Source organism: Perna viridis, chromosome 6, assembly GCF_037379345.1.
Source record: "Perna viridis isolate PV_CMFRI_1.1 ecotype Kerala chromosome 6, ASM3737934v1, whole genome shotgun sequence".
NCBI classification, from domain to species: domain Eukaryota; kingdom Metazoa; phylum Mollusca; class Bivalvia; order Mytilida; family Mytilidae; genus Perna; species Perna viridis.
The window spans coordinates 33746687-33761743 of NC_142450.1; the positions used below are offsets into that span (position 1 = coordinate 33746687).

Genomic DNA, 15057 nt, shown 5'->3' on the forward strand with positions numbered 1-15057 from the left:
ACAATGGCTTGGCTAAGAAGTGCCAACTATGTACCCAACTTACTGAACTTTTTTTTTGTTTTTTAGTACCATCTTCTCCTCCAACAATATTGGAGATTTCTGCTCCTACGTCATCTGTTATTTCTCTTCGATGGAAGGCTCCAGTTTATACTAATGGCCCCTTGCTCAGCTATCGACTTTACCTGAAACCAGTTCATAACCAAAATCTCCGTAAAGAAGAAATTGAAGTCCCACCAAATCTCACAACATGGACATTTCGGCAACTTGAGGCATCTCAATGGTATCTTGTAGAGCTGACAGCCAGGAACCAATTTGGAGAAGGTCTTGCAGATGTGACAAACATGACTACTCCTAAATCTGATGATGGTAAGTAAAGGTTTTCTATAGTTTTGTTGTATCCAGATTTTGACTTTTACATCATTATGGTTCTGAAAACATGTGACTTTTACTATTATTGTAATAGTCTACTGCTCAACCAGTAGTTTTCGCCCACAAGTAATTGTCACCACAGGAAATCTCATCCTCTACTATCATATCCAAATAATGAGACAGAACATTGAACAGGTTGCTGTTATTGTGCTCTAAAAATGACAGATTTTCATTATAAAGTAATATGGTTGTGAGCAGATTAGGAAGAACTGCTTACAATGAAAATTTGAAGATATACTCTGACAAGACATTGGTCTCATGACGTAACCAAAGGTCAGGAATTGTCAATTTATAATTTAGAAAGTTGGGAGAGTGGGTCTTTAAGGTTAGAAGAATGGGTAGAAAGTCAAAGAAATTTTATCAAATAGTTCACATGTTCTTTCAAAACATTTGAAGATAAAACAAATAAGTAAATATAAAAATTATAACATGGAAATGTTTGACCTTAAGAGAATGATAATTTTTTTTATTTAATTTTTCTAATGGTTGGAAATTTCTGGGTGTAGTGTACTTTTGTATTAGCTTTGTATGTATGTAGCCAGTATGATTCCATAAAGCGCTATCATTGAATCATCTGTTGCTTTAATATAACCTATAACTGCATTATTGGTATACCTACAATGAACTAGAGAAGTGCTCGTGACAGAGTATATTACATTTTTTTTAGTATAAGTATGTTATGATAAGAGAATATTAATACTACATGTACTAAGTTTCTGGCAGTGATCTTTTTACGAGACATTTAGCTAGGTTTTGATGATGTTACTGAGTAGTTTTGATGAAACTTACCAGTAAAAATAATTCTTTTTGGGTTGAAATTTGCTGTTTAGCTTTGCTTCTTAAGTTTACAATAAAAAATTTATGCACTTTTTCATGGCTTGAGATTTGCCAGATATTCACAATGAATAGTACCAAATCATTTTGTATGGTAATGACAAGGTTCATTAGTAAAACATTATTGATTGATTTGGATGTATTTGCATGTACCTTTGAAGATCAGCTCCCTCTGGGAGTCTGATGTTACTTCTGGTACAGATAGTGCTGGTGCTGGGCTCTTAAAGCACAATACGAAGGTTCCCTAATGGCTACATGATATACAATGTTCTAACCAGGTTAAACAATTCATCAATGTGTTATTGCTCTCTAATAAAATTGATGAGGGCAAATGTTCTTTTATGATGTCTGCATATCACATATGTGCAGGAATAAAGGAATTATTACAATTTGCTCTTTGACCTCTGTAATAAGTTTTATCCAGGTTTACTACAACTACAGTAGACAGGATCAAATACTTTATTGTAATAGTTAAAGTACATTTTAAGTTCTTATTTTTGGGAATTTAGTTTTGGTCTATCATATCTGACCTAGTACCTAAAATATTGTGTAAAAAAATATTTGGATTAATGCATAATGAAAAGGCATTTTTTGTAGGAATGTTCTCATTGACCAGAATTGCTTTCCCAATCACCATTAGTCAATCATGAAATTTTAAGTGTAGAGGCAAGTGTTTGTTTTGTGTACTGATATGGCACAGCTCTTTATTTAAAAAAAATCCCTGCTCTTGATAAAAACTACCTTCTGTAGAAAGTCTATAGTAGAATCAGCTGTATTCTACAAGCTTGGAATACCACATCCCATACCAAAAGTACAAGATATATCTATATGTCAGAACAACACTATTCATATGTCTTATATTACCTGGCAGTAATTGGCTGTTAGTGGGGAATCTTCTTTATATAAACTTTATGTAAACTGTTTTCTTATATATGATGTACATGTACTTTAAAATTAAACCCCAACTCAGCAAGTGGGTGGTATATTGGAATCACCTTGTCTTTTTGTCCATCATTCTGTTTGTCTGTCCGAATTTATTGTAATTATTTTTGCTTCTTTGTATTGATGTTTTTACTATATGGAACAATATAGAAAATCTTGGCTCCTAATGGATGGATTGATTTCAAATTTGGAATATGGCTTTTTTTAGATATGGCATCTGTTGTAAGCTATTTTGGGTGCTGTTTAATATCAACTTATGGTACAAATGAGGGTACACCTAGATAGCAAGACAATGTGTGCAACTTCATGTTTGTTTAGGAATTTAGATTTTTTTGTCCTTTGAATGTCAGATTGTAAGTTAAATAATATATGCTTCATATTTAGGTCATCTGAACCAAACTTTTGTCATAACTTAGTGTCATCTTTTGTCTTCTATAGTCCATAAAATTTAATTATTTCACTCAAATGTTATGAAAATACACAACCTATTTTACGAGGAATAGGTGAACCTCTTCAAATGATCTACTTTTTGACCTACTTGGTTAAACAAGATGGCTTTGAACTTCAACTCCTGTGATTTCAGGGGCCATTCTTTTGAAACTTCATAGAAATTTTTTCAACAAAATCTGTACAAACAATCCTTCTTATTCCTGGTGATAATTTTCATACTTTTGGGGAATTTAGTACCAATAATTTGTAGTTCCATTCCCATAATCTACTTTAGTTCATTTTTATACGACTGCAAAAAAATTGTGGTTGTATAACGTTATGGCGTAGTTGTCATCATCATCTTGGGAAACTTCGTTTCAGTGCGATAGTTGTGGTTGACCAATTGTTCTGAAGTTTTTATATGATTTTACTAACCACTAAAGGAAGGTTACTATATAATTTGGACTTTGTGGCCCCCACTGTGAAAAAGGGGCCAAAATGGATAAAAATAGGTGTTTTATTAAAACCCATTGAATTTAAAATTTTGTGCAATATAGTGTCCAAACTAATTGATGTGCCATAATGAATTGTAAGTCCATATGCTTCATTGTGTCAAAAACTAATATTGTGTCCACACTTACTCCAACTGTTCAGAGTTCGACCACTGCAGTCATATCATGCTGTGCTTGGCAAAGCTTTTCTTTAAAAGTTGAATAATCGAATATGTTTACTCAACTGAACTCAACTTTAATAGTTAAGGGTTTTTACATTCATAAAGTTAATGTGATAATCTTTACCTATGAAATAAATTTGCTTTGTGCCTGTTTTTAACCTTTTTTAAATCATCAGAAGATACTGAATGCCTGAATTTTATGTCAAAATCTGTCATCACACCTTTGTGCATTGATACTTGTTGTGAAAACATCTCTAGCAAAATCATCTGACTGTTGCAGTCCAGGAAAATAAAGACACATACTAAAGACAGTTCACACATTCTACTCTCTTGTTGCTCTGTGATTTTCTATTGGTAATGATAGGAATTAGACATTTTTATGCCATCTTTTTTTACAGAAGTGTACTTATTAACTTTGATATTATATGTTATATTAGTTGCCTTACATCAGTGTTGAGTGCTATTTCATGTAGCAGTAATTCAGTATTATGCCTGATGAACTAAAGGGTGTACATATAAATTTATAGTCTTAGGTTCTTCTCACTTCCTCTAGTTTTGATTTGCATTTTTGATCATATTTTAATTTTTATAAGGTTTAATTTTATATCTGAACATATCATAATTCTCTTTGAAATTAGTTGCATGCCACTTTAAATTTCCGCTACACATAATCTAGTACCGTATCTAACATTTGGTGAGCTTAATCTGACCAGTCTACATACACATGTACATGTATTGTTTTTAATAAGAAATCATTATCAACCTGAAACAAGTTAGTATTTTTTTTATTTATAATACAAACACTGTAAGATGTTTTGGCTGAGTCAGCTGATCATAGCAATCCAGAAATACTAGGGCACATGCTAAAAACATTATTTCAGCATCAGATATTATTAACTGTATCATTTGTTCTTGGTAGTGACAGTTATTAGTTGTCTTTATATACCTGTAGACTACTACAATGTACTAATACTTAACCCATTTTACTTTCATTGGTATACATTTGTTCTTTGATGTCTAAAGTTGTTTTACTTGTTGTAATGAACTTAACCCATGTAGTAACATTCCAATAGGTTACAAGAAATGGTGAAGCTTTGATGAAGTCACAGAATAATATATTATAATGACATAGGTTGTTAGTCATGTAAGCCCTCATTAACCTCATGTAGGGTGTTAAGATGCATAGTTTTGTATGTCTGTCTGTCCATTTGTTTATTCATCTGTTTGTTAGGGTTTTTGTATGTCAGTGGAAAAGTTTCTGTCTTTAATCCTTTTCAGGGAATAACATCACCATGAAGTTTAATACATAGACACATCATGTTAAAAACTTTTCATAGATCAAATTCTCATGTTCTGACCTCACATTGCTATAAATGTGGGAAACTTGCATTGTTTTATATTATTTTGCTCTTGAAGTCTTATAAGCTTTTTGTTTTGGTGGAGATATAGTTGGTGGTATGCTGTAAAGCAAGAATGTTTGTGTGCTTCTCTGTGAGTTGTGTTATGTGTTATGTTGGCAAAATATGCCTGTGCAGTTTATGATTAATTTGAATATACATTATAAGACTATCAAATAAAATGACAGAAATTTGAAATGTATTTTATATCAGTGTATGATAATATTCCATTCCAGTCATCCATTCTTTTACACAATGCCATGGAAAGAAAATGCCATACCAGTTTAGCAAGCCCTATAATGTGTTTGGATTACAGTGCTTTGTCTTACATGAGTTGATACAGAAAAACACTTGTAAAGTCATAATTCAAAACACAATCCAATTTAAGAAACTGTCAACAACACAGATTAAAAAGTTTGCAAATTAATATCCACTGTTGGTTTCCAGAAATATGCCATAACACAGCCTTGTACTAATAATATTGATAGTTTCTTTCAAATCTGTAGTAATTGGTTATAGTTTAAATGCTTTTGAATATTTTAACTTCGAAACTAAAACTGTGAAAGTGATTTAAGATTTACTTTTAGATTCCTCTTGTGATGTTTGTCTCCAAATAGGGAATTTGTAATGTGTATTTGGATATAGCCATTGAAAGGAACTTGACAATTTTAACATTTTAAAAATGTCACCATATAACTTTTTGCCAACTGCCTCTAAAATGCAGAAAATCCATAAATGGAAGAATCTTGTAAATTTACATCACACTGAAATATCACCCAATATCTTGTCAAGTAAGACCAATTTCTTAGGATTACAGTGGATTACAGTTTATAGTGGAGAAAAATTTATTCTATTGTAGGATCATTTTCATTTGACCATTGAATTTTCTCCTGTCAATATATCTATAAATCATCATAAGAGAGGAATGTGATACATGACCTCCTACACTCCTTCAAAAGAGCTTAAGTTTTATCTATGACTTACAAAATACTTAAAATGAGGAAAAACAAAAACCAATTTGTAATGCATTTGTTTTTCACTCCCACTCAAATTCCTTTTTCGGATTGATTAACAGTGGTAATAACTTGTGTGACAAGTGGCTGATTCTTAAAACTAAAATAATTCAGATAAGGGCTTAAATAACAAATATATAACTTTTAATGCTTGCTCCTGTCAAATAAATATGGTTTTTGCAGCTAAATTACTTTTATTTGTGCCTTATTGGGAGAAGGTCCAATTTTAGAACAGGAAGTAAGATTATGTGGAATAGTGAAGACACTTTATTGAGAAGTTGCTTGGCAGTATGGTAGTGTTTGAGAATAGTGTATGTAAGTCATGTGACCACAGGGGCTTGTGTACAATGAGTATTCAAGATCGCCAGACCCACCTTCTCTCTCCTCTTTCACATGAAAGAAGAGATAGAGGGTGGGTCTTGCTGTCTTGAATACTCACTGTGAAAAAAGAGAGAGAGGATGGGTCTTATTATCTTGAATACTCACTGTACTGCATTTTAATGGTAGATTAGGACCACTTCACATGAGCTTGTGTACAGTGAGTATTCAAGATTCTCTCTCCTCTTTCACATGAAAGAGGAAAAAGATGGTGGGTTTTGCTGTCTTGAATACTCACTGTGAAAAAGGGGAGAGGGTGGGTCTTACAATCTTGAATACTCACTGTACAAATGCTCCTGTGACTCTGTGGTCCTAATCTACCATTTAAATACATGGAAAGTTTGTCTTTTACAGAACATTGAGAGATCATTCAGAGATCACAGACGTAAACAATAAAATGCAGATTCGTCTCTGAATTCCAATACTTTTTACACAAAAAATTCCGGTTTTGCCAAAATAAAAAATATCCTGGATTCTCATCCCCTCCCTACTAAAATTTTTTACCCTGCCTGAAATTTTTTTCTTAATTTAGGTGAATTTCTTTTGAATTGGCAGCATTTATAACTTAAATTGATATAAATTAAAAAATAATTTGCCTGCCCACCCCTAATTTTGTAAAACGTTGGATGAGAATCTAGGAATTTTTTTTATTTTCTGTGGAAAATGAAACTAGAATGAGACTTACAATGTTGAATTAGATGATCTTGTTTTAAAAATTGTAAAAAAAACTTAATTAGAGATTTAGTTTGTGGATATTTGGTTATAAGAGTTTATTGTTTTTCTTTCTTTGCTGATTTATAGATAATATTTCATATGTAAAGCTGTTGAAATTGTCTGAAAAACAAGAAGCTCCCAGGAGCCTAAATTGCCCACCTTGTTGAATTTTTCCTTTCAAAGGCAATAAATTAAACAAGAAGTTGTCCAACAATTCTGACTCAAGAAGTCTTTGGTAGAATCACAAGATCTTTTCAACAATTGAAAGTTGCTTTTAATCTATCATAGTTTTCAAGATATTGACTGAAAACTATTTAAAAAAAAGAAGTTATTTTTCCCCTGTCAAGGGCAATAACTCTTACAAGGAATCTGAAGACCTTTGTAGTCCTAATAATATGGATCATTTCAGCTATTGAAAGAATTTGGATAAACCTAACGGTTTTGGAGATATATGTGAAAAACTACTGTCTGACCCCTATGTTCTATTTTTAGAATTGGCGGCCATGTTTTTCAACGAATCAAAAATCCCCACACCAATTCTATGCAGTACACCCCAAGGAACAGTTATGCCAAGTTTGGTTTCAATTGGTCAAATAGTGTCAGAGGAGAAGATTTTTTAAAGAAATAACATTAAAAATAGCAAAAATCGTTGAAAAAGGGCAGTAACTCCAACATGGCTTAACGGATTAAAACCAAAATTTGGCCAGAGATAGATCTCATCATGCTGAACACTTTTACCCAGTCAGAATTCAGCTAAACCTAACGGTTTAGGAGATATATGTGAAAAACTACAGTCTGATGCCTATGTTCTATTTTTAGTAACGGTGGCCATGTTTTTCGCTGAATCAGAAATCCTCACATTAGTTGTATGCAGGATACCCCAAGGAACATTCATACCAAGTTTGGTTCTAATTAGTCAAGCAGTTTCAGAGGAGAAGAATATTGTATAATTGTTAACAACGATGACGGATGATGACGATGGACACCAAATGATGGCAATAGTTCACATGGCCTTTGGCCAGGTGAGCTAAAAATGAAGTGTAAATTCCTGGTTTAACATCTTTAAAGTTAAAAAAAAATTATTTTAATACTAACTATTCCCTTGGATCTGACGCATAAAAATTGTTGCATTTGTTTAATTGACATAAAATTGCTAGTGGCAGTGAGATACAATGGGAGATCTAGACATATCTAAGAGGAAAAACTTAATTAACCATAAAAAATGATCTAATGGGGAATTTGAATAGACATAATGAATAAGGATTTGACCAAATGACAAAAAGATGTCATATTCAAATTTTCATGTACTGATTACCACCAGTTTCTTCAGCTTTTACAAAAACAACATTACAAGTGCTACAGAGGAGAAGCACTTGTCTAGTAAACTTTTCTTTTACAGAAATGAATGGTGTTTTATCATTCATTCTTGATTTAAGGTAATTGTTTTGATTTTGAAGTTGACCCCTAGGAGTAACAATATACATTATTAGTATGATGCTGGGAGTTATTGATCTCCTTGACCATGCAAGGTTTTTCCTTTTTGATACTCTGTCAGTATAACCAAATGTAGTCAGTTATTGAGCCCAGCCTTCTGAAATAAAATGAGAATGGATATATGGTGAATATGACAAAGTGACAATAACCCAAATGGAATGAAAAAAACCTTAACCTAAGAATTCAGTCAAAGTATGGCCTACTAGTGACTGGGCTGCTATGTTAATGCTCTGGCCTACTTCAAAAGGCACATAGGTCTGGGACCATTTCCAAATTCTTAGGAGCTTTGTGGTGGTGTACCAAATTAAGAGTTTATGCAGATCAATAGAGGTTTAATGCATTATGTAGGCAGTAGGACCAAAGGCACAATGGACCATCCTATGTTTTCTGGTTTTATTCTACTGACCCATTCTGGTTTTAATTTACCGGCCGATTATGGTTTTAGTCTACCAGCCCATTCTGGTTTTAATCTTACAGCCCATTGTGGTTTAAATCTACTGGCCCATTCTGGTTTTAATCTACCTGCCCATTCTGTTTTTGATCTACCAGCCCATTCTGGTTTTAATCTACCAGCCCATTGTGGTTTAAATCCACTGGCCTATTCTGGTTTTAATCTGCCTGCCCATTCTGTTTTTGATCTACCAGCCCATTCTGGTTTTAATCTACCTGCCCATTCTGTTTTTGATCTACCAGCCCATTCTGGTTTTAATTTACCTGCCCATTCTGGTTTTAATCTACCAGCCCATTCTGGTTTTATTCTACCTACCCATTCTGTTTTTGATCTACCGGCCCATTCTGGTTTTATTCTACCTACCCATTCTGTTTTTGATCTACCGGCCCATTCTGGTTTTAATCTACCGGCCCATTCTGGTTTTAATCTACCAGCCCATTCAGGTTTTATTCTACCTACCCATTCTGTTTTTGATCTACCGGCCCATTCTGGTTTTATTCTACCTACCCATTCTGTTTTTGATCTACCGGCCCATTCTGGTTTAAATCTACCGGCCCATTCTGGTTTTAATCTACCAGCCCATTCAGGTTTTAATCTACTGGCCCATTCTGTTTTTAATTTTATGGCACATTCTGTTTTTTAATCTACCAGCCCATTGTGGTTTTAAGCGACCGGCCCATTCATGTTTTAATCTACCGGCCCATTGAGGTTTTAATCTACCAGCCCATTCTGGTTTTAATCTACCGGCCCATTCAGGTTTTAATCTACCAGCCCATTCTGGTTTTAATCTACCAACCCATTCTGGTTTTAATCTACTGGTCCATTCTGGTTTTAATCTACTGGCCCATCCTAGTTTTAATCTAACAGCCCATTGTGGTTTAAATCTACCAGCCCATTCTGGTTTTAATCTACCAGCCCATTCTGTTTTTGATCAACCAGCCCATACTGGTTTTAATCTACTGGTCCATTCTGGTTTTAATCTACCAGCCCATTGTGGTTTAAATTTACCGGCCCATTCTGGTTTTAATCTACCAGCCCATTCTGGTTTTAATCTACCAGCCCATTCTGGTTTCATTCTACCTACCCATTCTGTTTTTGATCTACTGGCCCATTCTGGTTTTAATCTACCGGCCCATTCCGGTTTTAATCTACCAGCTCATTCAGGTTTTAATCTACCGGCTCATTCTGGTTTTAATTTTATGGCACATACTGTTTTTTAATCTACCAGCCCATTGTGGTTTTAAGCTACCGGCCCATTCTGGTTTTAATCTACCGGCCCATTCTGGTTTTAATCTACCAGCCCATTGTGCTTTAAATCTACTGGCCCATTCTGCTTTTAATCTACCTGCCCATTCTGTTTTTGATCTACCAGCCCATTCTGGTTTTAATCTACCAGCCCATTGTGGTTTTAAGCGACCGGCCCATTCATGTTTTAATCTACCCACCCATTCAGGTTTTAATCTACCAGCCCATTCTGGTTTTGATCTACCAGCTTATTCTATTTTTAATCTACCAGCCCATTCTGGTTTTAATCTACTGGCCCACCCTGGTTTTAATTTTATAGCCCATTCTGGTTTTAATTTACTGGCCGATTATGGTTGTAATGAACCGGCCCATTCTGGTTTCAATTTACCAGCCGATTCTGGTTTTAATCTACCAGCCCATTTTAGTTTTAATCTACTGGCCCATTCTGGTTTTTCACATGCCTTGCACCAATTGAATTCTAACAGCAGATATTTGTTATGATTCCAAGAAAGAAATGGTAGTAGTCATTATTGAAACTACAGCAAAACCTCTTAATTGAACTCTTGAGTTAAATGTCCATTGACATTGAGCTCCTTTCAATGCTGAAGATGACATGTGCATCTTTGTATTAAATTGTAAGATAGTTGATGATATAAGTTTGTATGGAAGTGTGGCACTTTGTCTATTACTTTATTTAGACATATTTCATTGTGTTGTTGAAATCCAATCAGTGCATTTTTCATTTTAAAAGTTTTCTTTATTGGTTGTATATTTTTGGTTGAGTTTCCAAATTTGTCTGTGCAAATAACCAATCTCTGTAAATAATCCACTGCCAGGTCTAGACAATGTGTCTCGTTATCACTCCTTGAAAGATTAAAACGTTTCATTTCTTAGAATAAACTGACCACTAAGAATACAGAAACGACTGATTTTATACCAAAAAAAGGTTTATACTAGGAAGAAACTATTCATTTCACATTTAGACCTGACATTTGCATTTACAAATAACTTGTACTTGATTAAACATTGCAGTCTTTGATTATATTAAGGTTCAGACATAAGAGTTCTTGGTTTTGGTCAGTTTTCCATTGGTCAAATTATCTCAGATGTGTAGGCTTTCTGGAATTTACCAAGATTTGAAATATTGTCTTAATGTTCTTCTGAATGCTACAAATGAGTATGTGTATCTGGATTATGGAATTTCCAGCCTATACATTGAAATTAAATGGTTTATTTAACCTTTCTGTAAAGTAAATGTTAGCTGTTTGTCTGTTTTAATCTGTTTTATCACTGTTACTTCTGTTATTTGTGTTCAATTTAGACCCTTACTTGTTGTCGATATGCATCTATGTAACTTTCTCTGAATTATGACTTGGAAATAATTTGAAAAGCGGTTTACAGATTCTACTGCATTGAACTGTAAATGTAATTTTCATGTTGGTCAAGTGTCAATTTCCAATTTTCCATTTACTGGAGTAACAATCCTTTATATTAGGCTAAAGAATTTGTATCCTATGAACACACTTGGTCTTCTTTGACATTGAATCACACTTGGTCTACCTTGAAATTGAATCTATAATCTGTGGACATGCATGGTCTACCTTGACAAAGAATAGCTGCATTATTTTGAAACCATGCATAATTATATTGTCTATTGTTATTGTGAATACTATATTATTATTTTATTATGTTGAATGTATTATTTTATGTGTATATATGACAATACTCTCATGTTACATATTCATTACGTCTGAGTTATCTTATTAAAATCTTGAATCTTGAATCTTGACATTGAATCTGTATCCTATGGACACACTTGGTCTACCTTGACATTGAATCTGTATCCTATGGACACGCCTGGTCTACTTTGACATTGAATCTGTATCCTATGGACACACTTGGTCTACCTTGACATTGAATCTGTATCCTATGGACACGCCTGGTCTACTTTGACATTGAATCTGTATCCTATGGATATGCTTGGTCTACTTTGACATTGAATCTGTATCCTATTGACATGCTTGGTCTACCTTGACATTGAATCTGTATCCTATTGACACAGTTGGTCTACCTTGACATTGAATCTGTATCCTATTGGCACACTTGGTCTGCTTTGACATTGAATTTGTATCCTATGGATATGCTTGGTCTACTTTGACATTGAATCTGTATCCTATGGATATGCTTGGTCTACTTTGACTTTGAATCTGTATCCTATTGACACACTTGGTCTGCTTTGACATTGAATCTGTATCCTGTGGATATGCTTGGTTTTTATTTTGAGATTGCCTTTGTCTCTAGATATTTGATGTGTAATTGTTGTCTTATCATAGTTATCACTTGATTTCACTTCCACAGACTGTGTTCGTGTTCGTGTTCGTGATAGATTGTTCCCCATAGATTTACACATTGTCATTCAGAACTTAACCTAATGAAACAATTCATTTCCTCCAATAACCATGCTGTTTACTTATAAATAAACAGAAACCTTTCAGACAGTATAGATACTAGAACCATCTGACTGTGTAAGAAAGGAAATAGAAGAGACATTATATATCTCTGTTAAAATCATCCATGTTATGGATTGGATTGTAAATATTGTGTTAGTGCAAGTTGGTTGTTTCCAGTAGTATAAAATCTGCCTACTTTGACACCTTGAATCAGTTTCACAAACATGTATATGTGTAAAATTGTTTGGCAGAACAATAGGAGAACTTAAAGTGATGTAAAACTGATGATTGATTTTACTCTTACAACATTTTGTAAAAAACTAATTGTGGAGCATTAAAATTTCAAGATGGTTAAAATGTTTTATCATAATGTGAATATTCAACTTTTATTATAAAATCTTGCATACTTGCTTTTTATACAACTGCAAGAAACATGGGGTCCTATAATGGTATGGTACTATCACTGTCATCACTGGTGTTGTATGTAGACACTTGATTTTTGTGCAATCTTTATTTTTGATCTTTATAAAATGTCACAGAATTCTAAATCACAAACATTTTCAGTTAAGGGGCCTAAAGGGGCCAAAACAGGCATTTGATAGTATTTTACTGTATTTCTTCAGTAAAGGCATACGTTTGTTTATAATATTATTGGTTTAAGGGGTCAATTATTTGAACTGTTTAGGACTGAAGGGCCAAAATGGGACCAGAAACAAAGCATAACCTAAAGTCTAGACAATTAGTTGATTATAAGTACATGGATTTCTTTCAAATAGTACCGCAAAGTGTTTTACAAAAACAACAAGGTTGGTATCTATTTTGGGGTTGTTACTTGACCTTTATCAGGAATTAGGGGCCAAAAAGGTTATGAAACTTGCATTTACTACTATCTATATGATAACTTGAGTAAAAGGGAATCTTTTTGACACTGTATCACAAATTGCCTTTTTAATACTTTAAAAAAAATATTTCTGATTTGTCACTCATACAGCTTTATATAAAATGACCATGGAACCTCGTGACCTTAGTTACTGAAATAGGCCGAAGTTTGTTATGGATATAATGATACTTATTTCTAAAGTTAATAGAATGATATTATACCCTCACTTAACACAATGGAATCACCTTGTCTGTCTGTCATTCCCTCTGTCTAAATGTTGTTGCAATTATCTGGGCTCCCAGTGGATGGATTAATTTAAAATTTGGTGTGTGGCTTTTTATAGAATGTGCATACGTTGTAAGCGATTTTAGGTTCTGTCTGATATCATCTTCCTGTTTTGTGGGACTTTTACGGAATGGTATGGAAAATTTTCATCACAAAATGGATGGATTTATTTCAAATTTGTTGTGTGGCTTTATATATAGATGTATGTTGTAACTTGTAAGTTAATTTGGATGCTGTCTGATAACAACTTCCTGTATGAGTGGGGGTATGCCTAATCTGGTTCCCTGGTCCATATCATAAGCGACCCTAGGATCGCTAAAATATAGACTTAGGTCACCAGCGATGGATATGCACAAAAAAATGAGTAAATTGCTGCTTATGTAATCAAATAAAAACCAAGGTGAAATAAGCTAAGTTAACTTAATTATTGTGCATTTGTATCAAAAGGAAATATAAGTAATTTGAAAGAAGTATTTAAACGTTTGTTTTTTAAATTTGATTATTTGAATGTATAAAAGTAAATAAAATAATGTCTTATCCGCTCAGCCAATCAAAAGACAGAAGATGTCACTGGTGATCCGGGGTTATATTTGAGAGAAACTTGTGGAATGAAAATATTACCTGGGCTTCCAGGTTAGGGTATGCCTAGCACAACAAAGCATGTAACTTCATTTTTTTAGGATTGGTGGAAATGGTTAATAGTTAGTTTGTCGTCATTTTTTTTTCTGTCATGGCGTTATGCAATATGTTTTACACATATAAGTGGTTAATCAATGCTAGAAATAGAGTTTGTTCAAATATAAACTGTATTACATTTTTTATGTGGATAGATTAAAACTGATGGAAATTTTGTCCACCAAAGCTGAACAAAACTTTCTTTGGTAATTTGTGAAAACTTACACCTATCCAAAATAAGGAGGTGAAGAGTATATATTGTATTTACTATAAATGACTAGTTAAATACTAAAGTTTTAAGATTAGTTACTGAAAGGGTAAATCATAGAAAATCGGATACCAGAAAGGAAATTATGAAATTGTGTAGAAATATAATATGCCACGGAAATCAAGTTTATATATGAGTTGGACAGTTTAATCTGGTTTGTTGATCTATTTGTTATTAGTGTTATTGATCTGGGTACAGAGATCATGGGATTGTCACTTAATTTTACCAAATTTATCCCGCTTTCATACTTAAAGATGATTGGTATGGTAGAATATTTACAGAGAATAAGTACAAAATGTGATTGGCTATTCCTACACCATAGATTTACTGCTATAAATAAGACCTTGTTTGTGATTGCAGTTATTTTTGCGTTGATTTATTTACGTACATTTGGATTTGCTTAATTTGTTTTAATTAGAGTTTTTTTTGTCAATATCAATATTATGTAATTTTTGATAAGAAATGATTTTTTTTATATATTTCATGGAAAAGTCACATTC

At 33.3% G+C, this 15057-nt stretch overlaps 1 protein-coding gene across 7 annotated transcripts in view; it reads left to right on the top strand.

The window, feature by feature from the left end:
* LOC148614645 (proto-oncogene tyrosine-protein kinase ROS-like) overlaps nucleotides 1-15057 on the top strand; it is a 127893-nt gene that overhangs the window by 51353 nt on the left and 61483 nt on the right. For all 7 annotated transcript variants that reach the window (XM_088588892.1, XM_088588893.1, XM_088588890.1 and 4 more), the window contains exon 8: nucleotides 67-366. In XM_088588892.1, the coding sequence (XP_088445018.1) occupies nucleotides 67-366 (300 nt within the window). The remainder of the gene's footprint in view (nucleotides 1-66; nucleotides 367-15057) is intronic.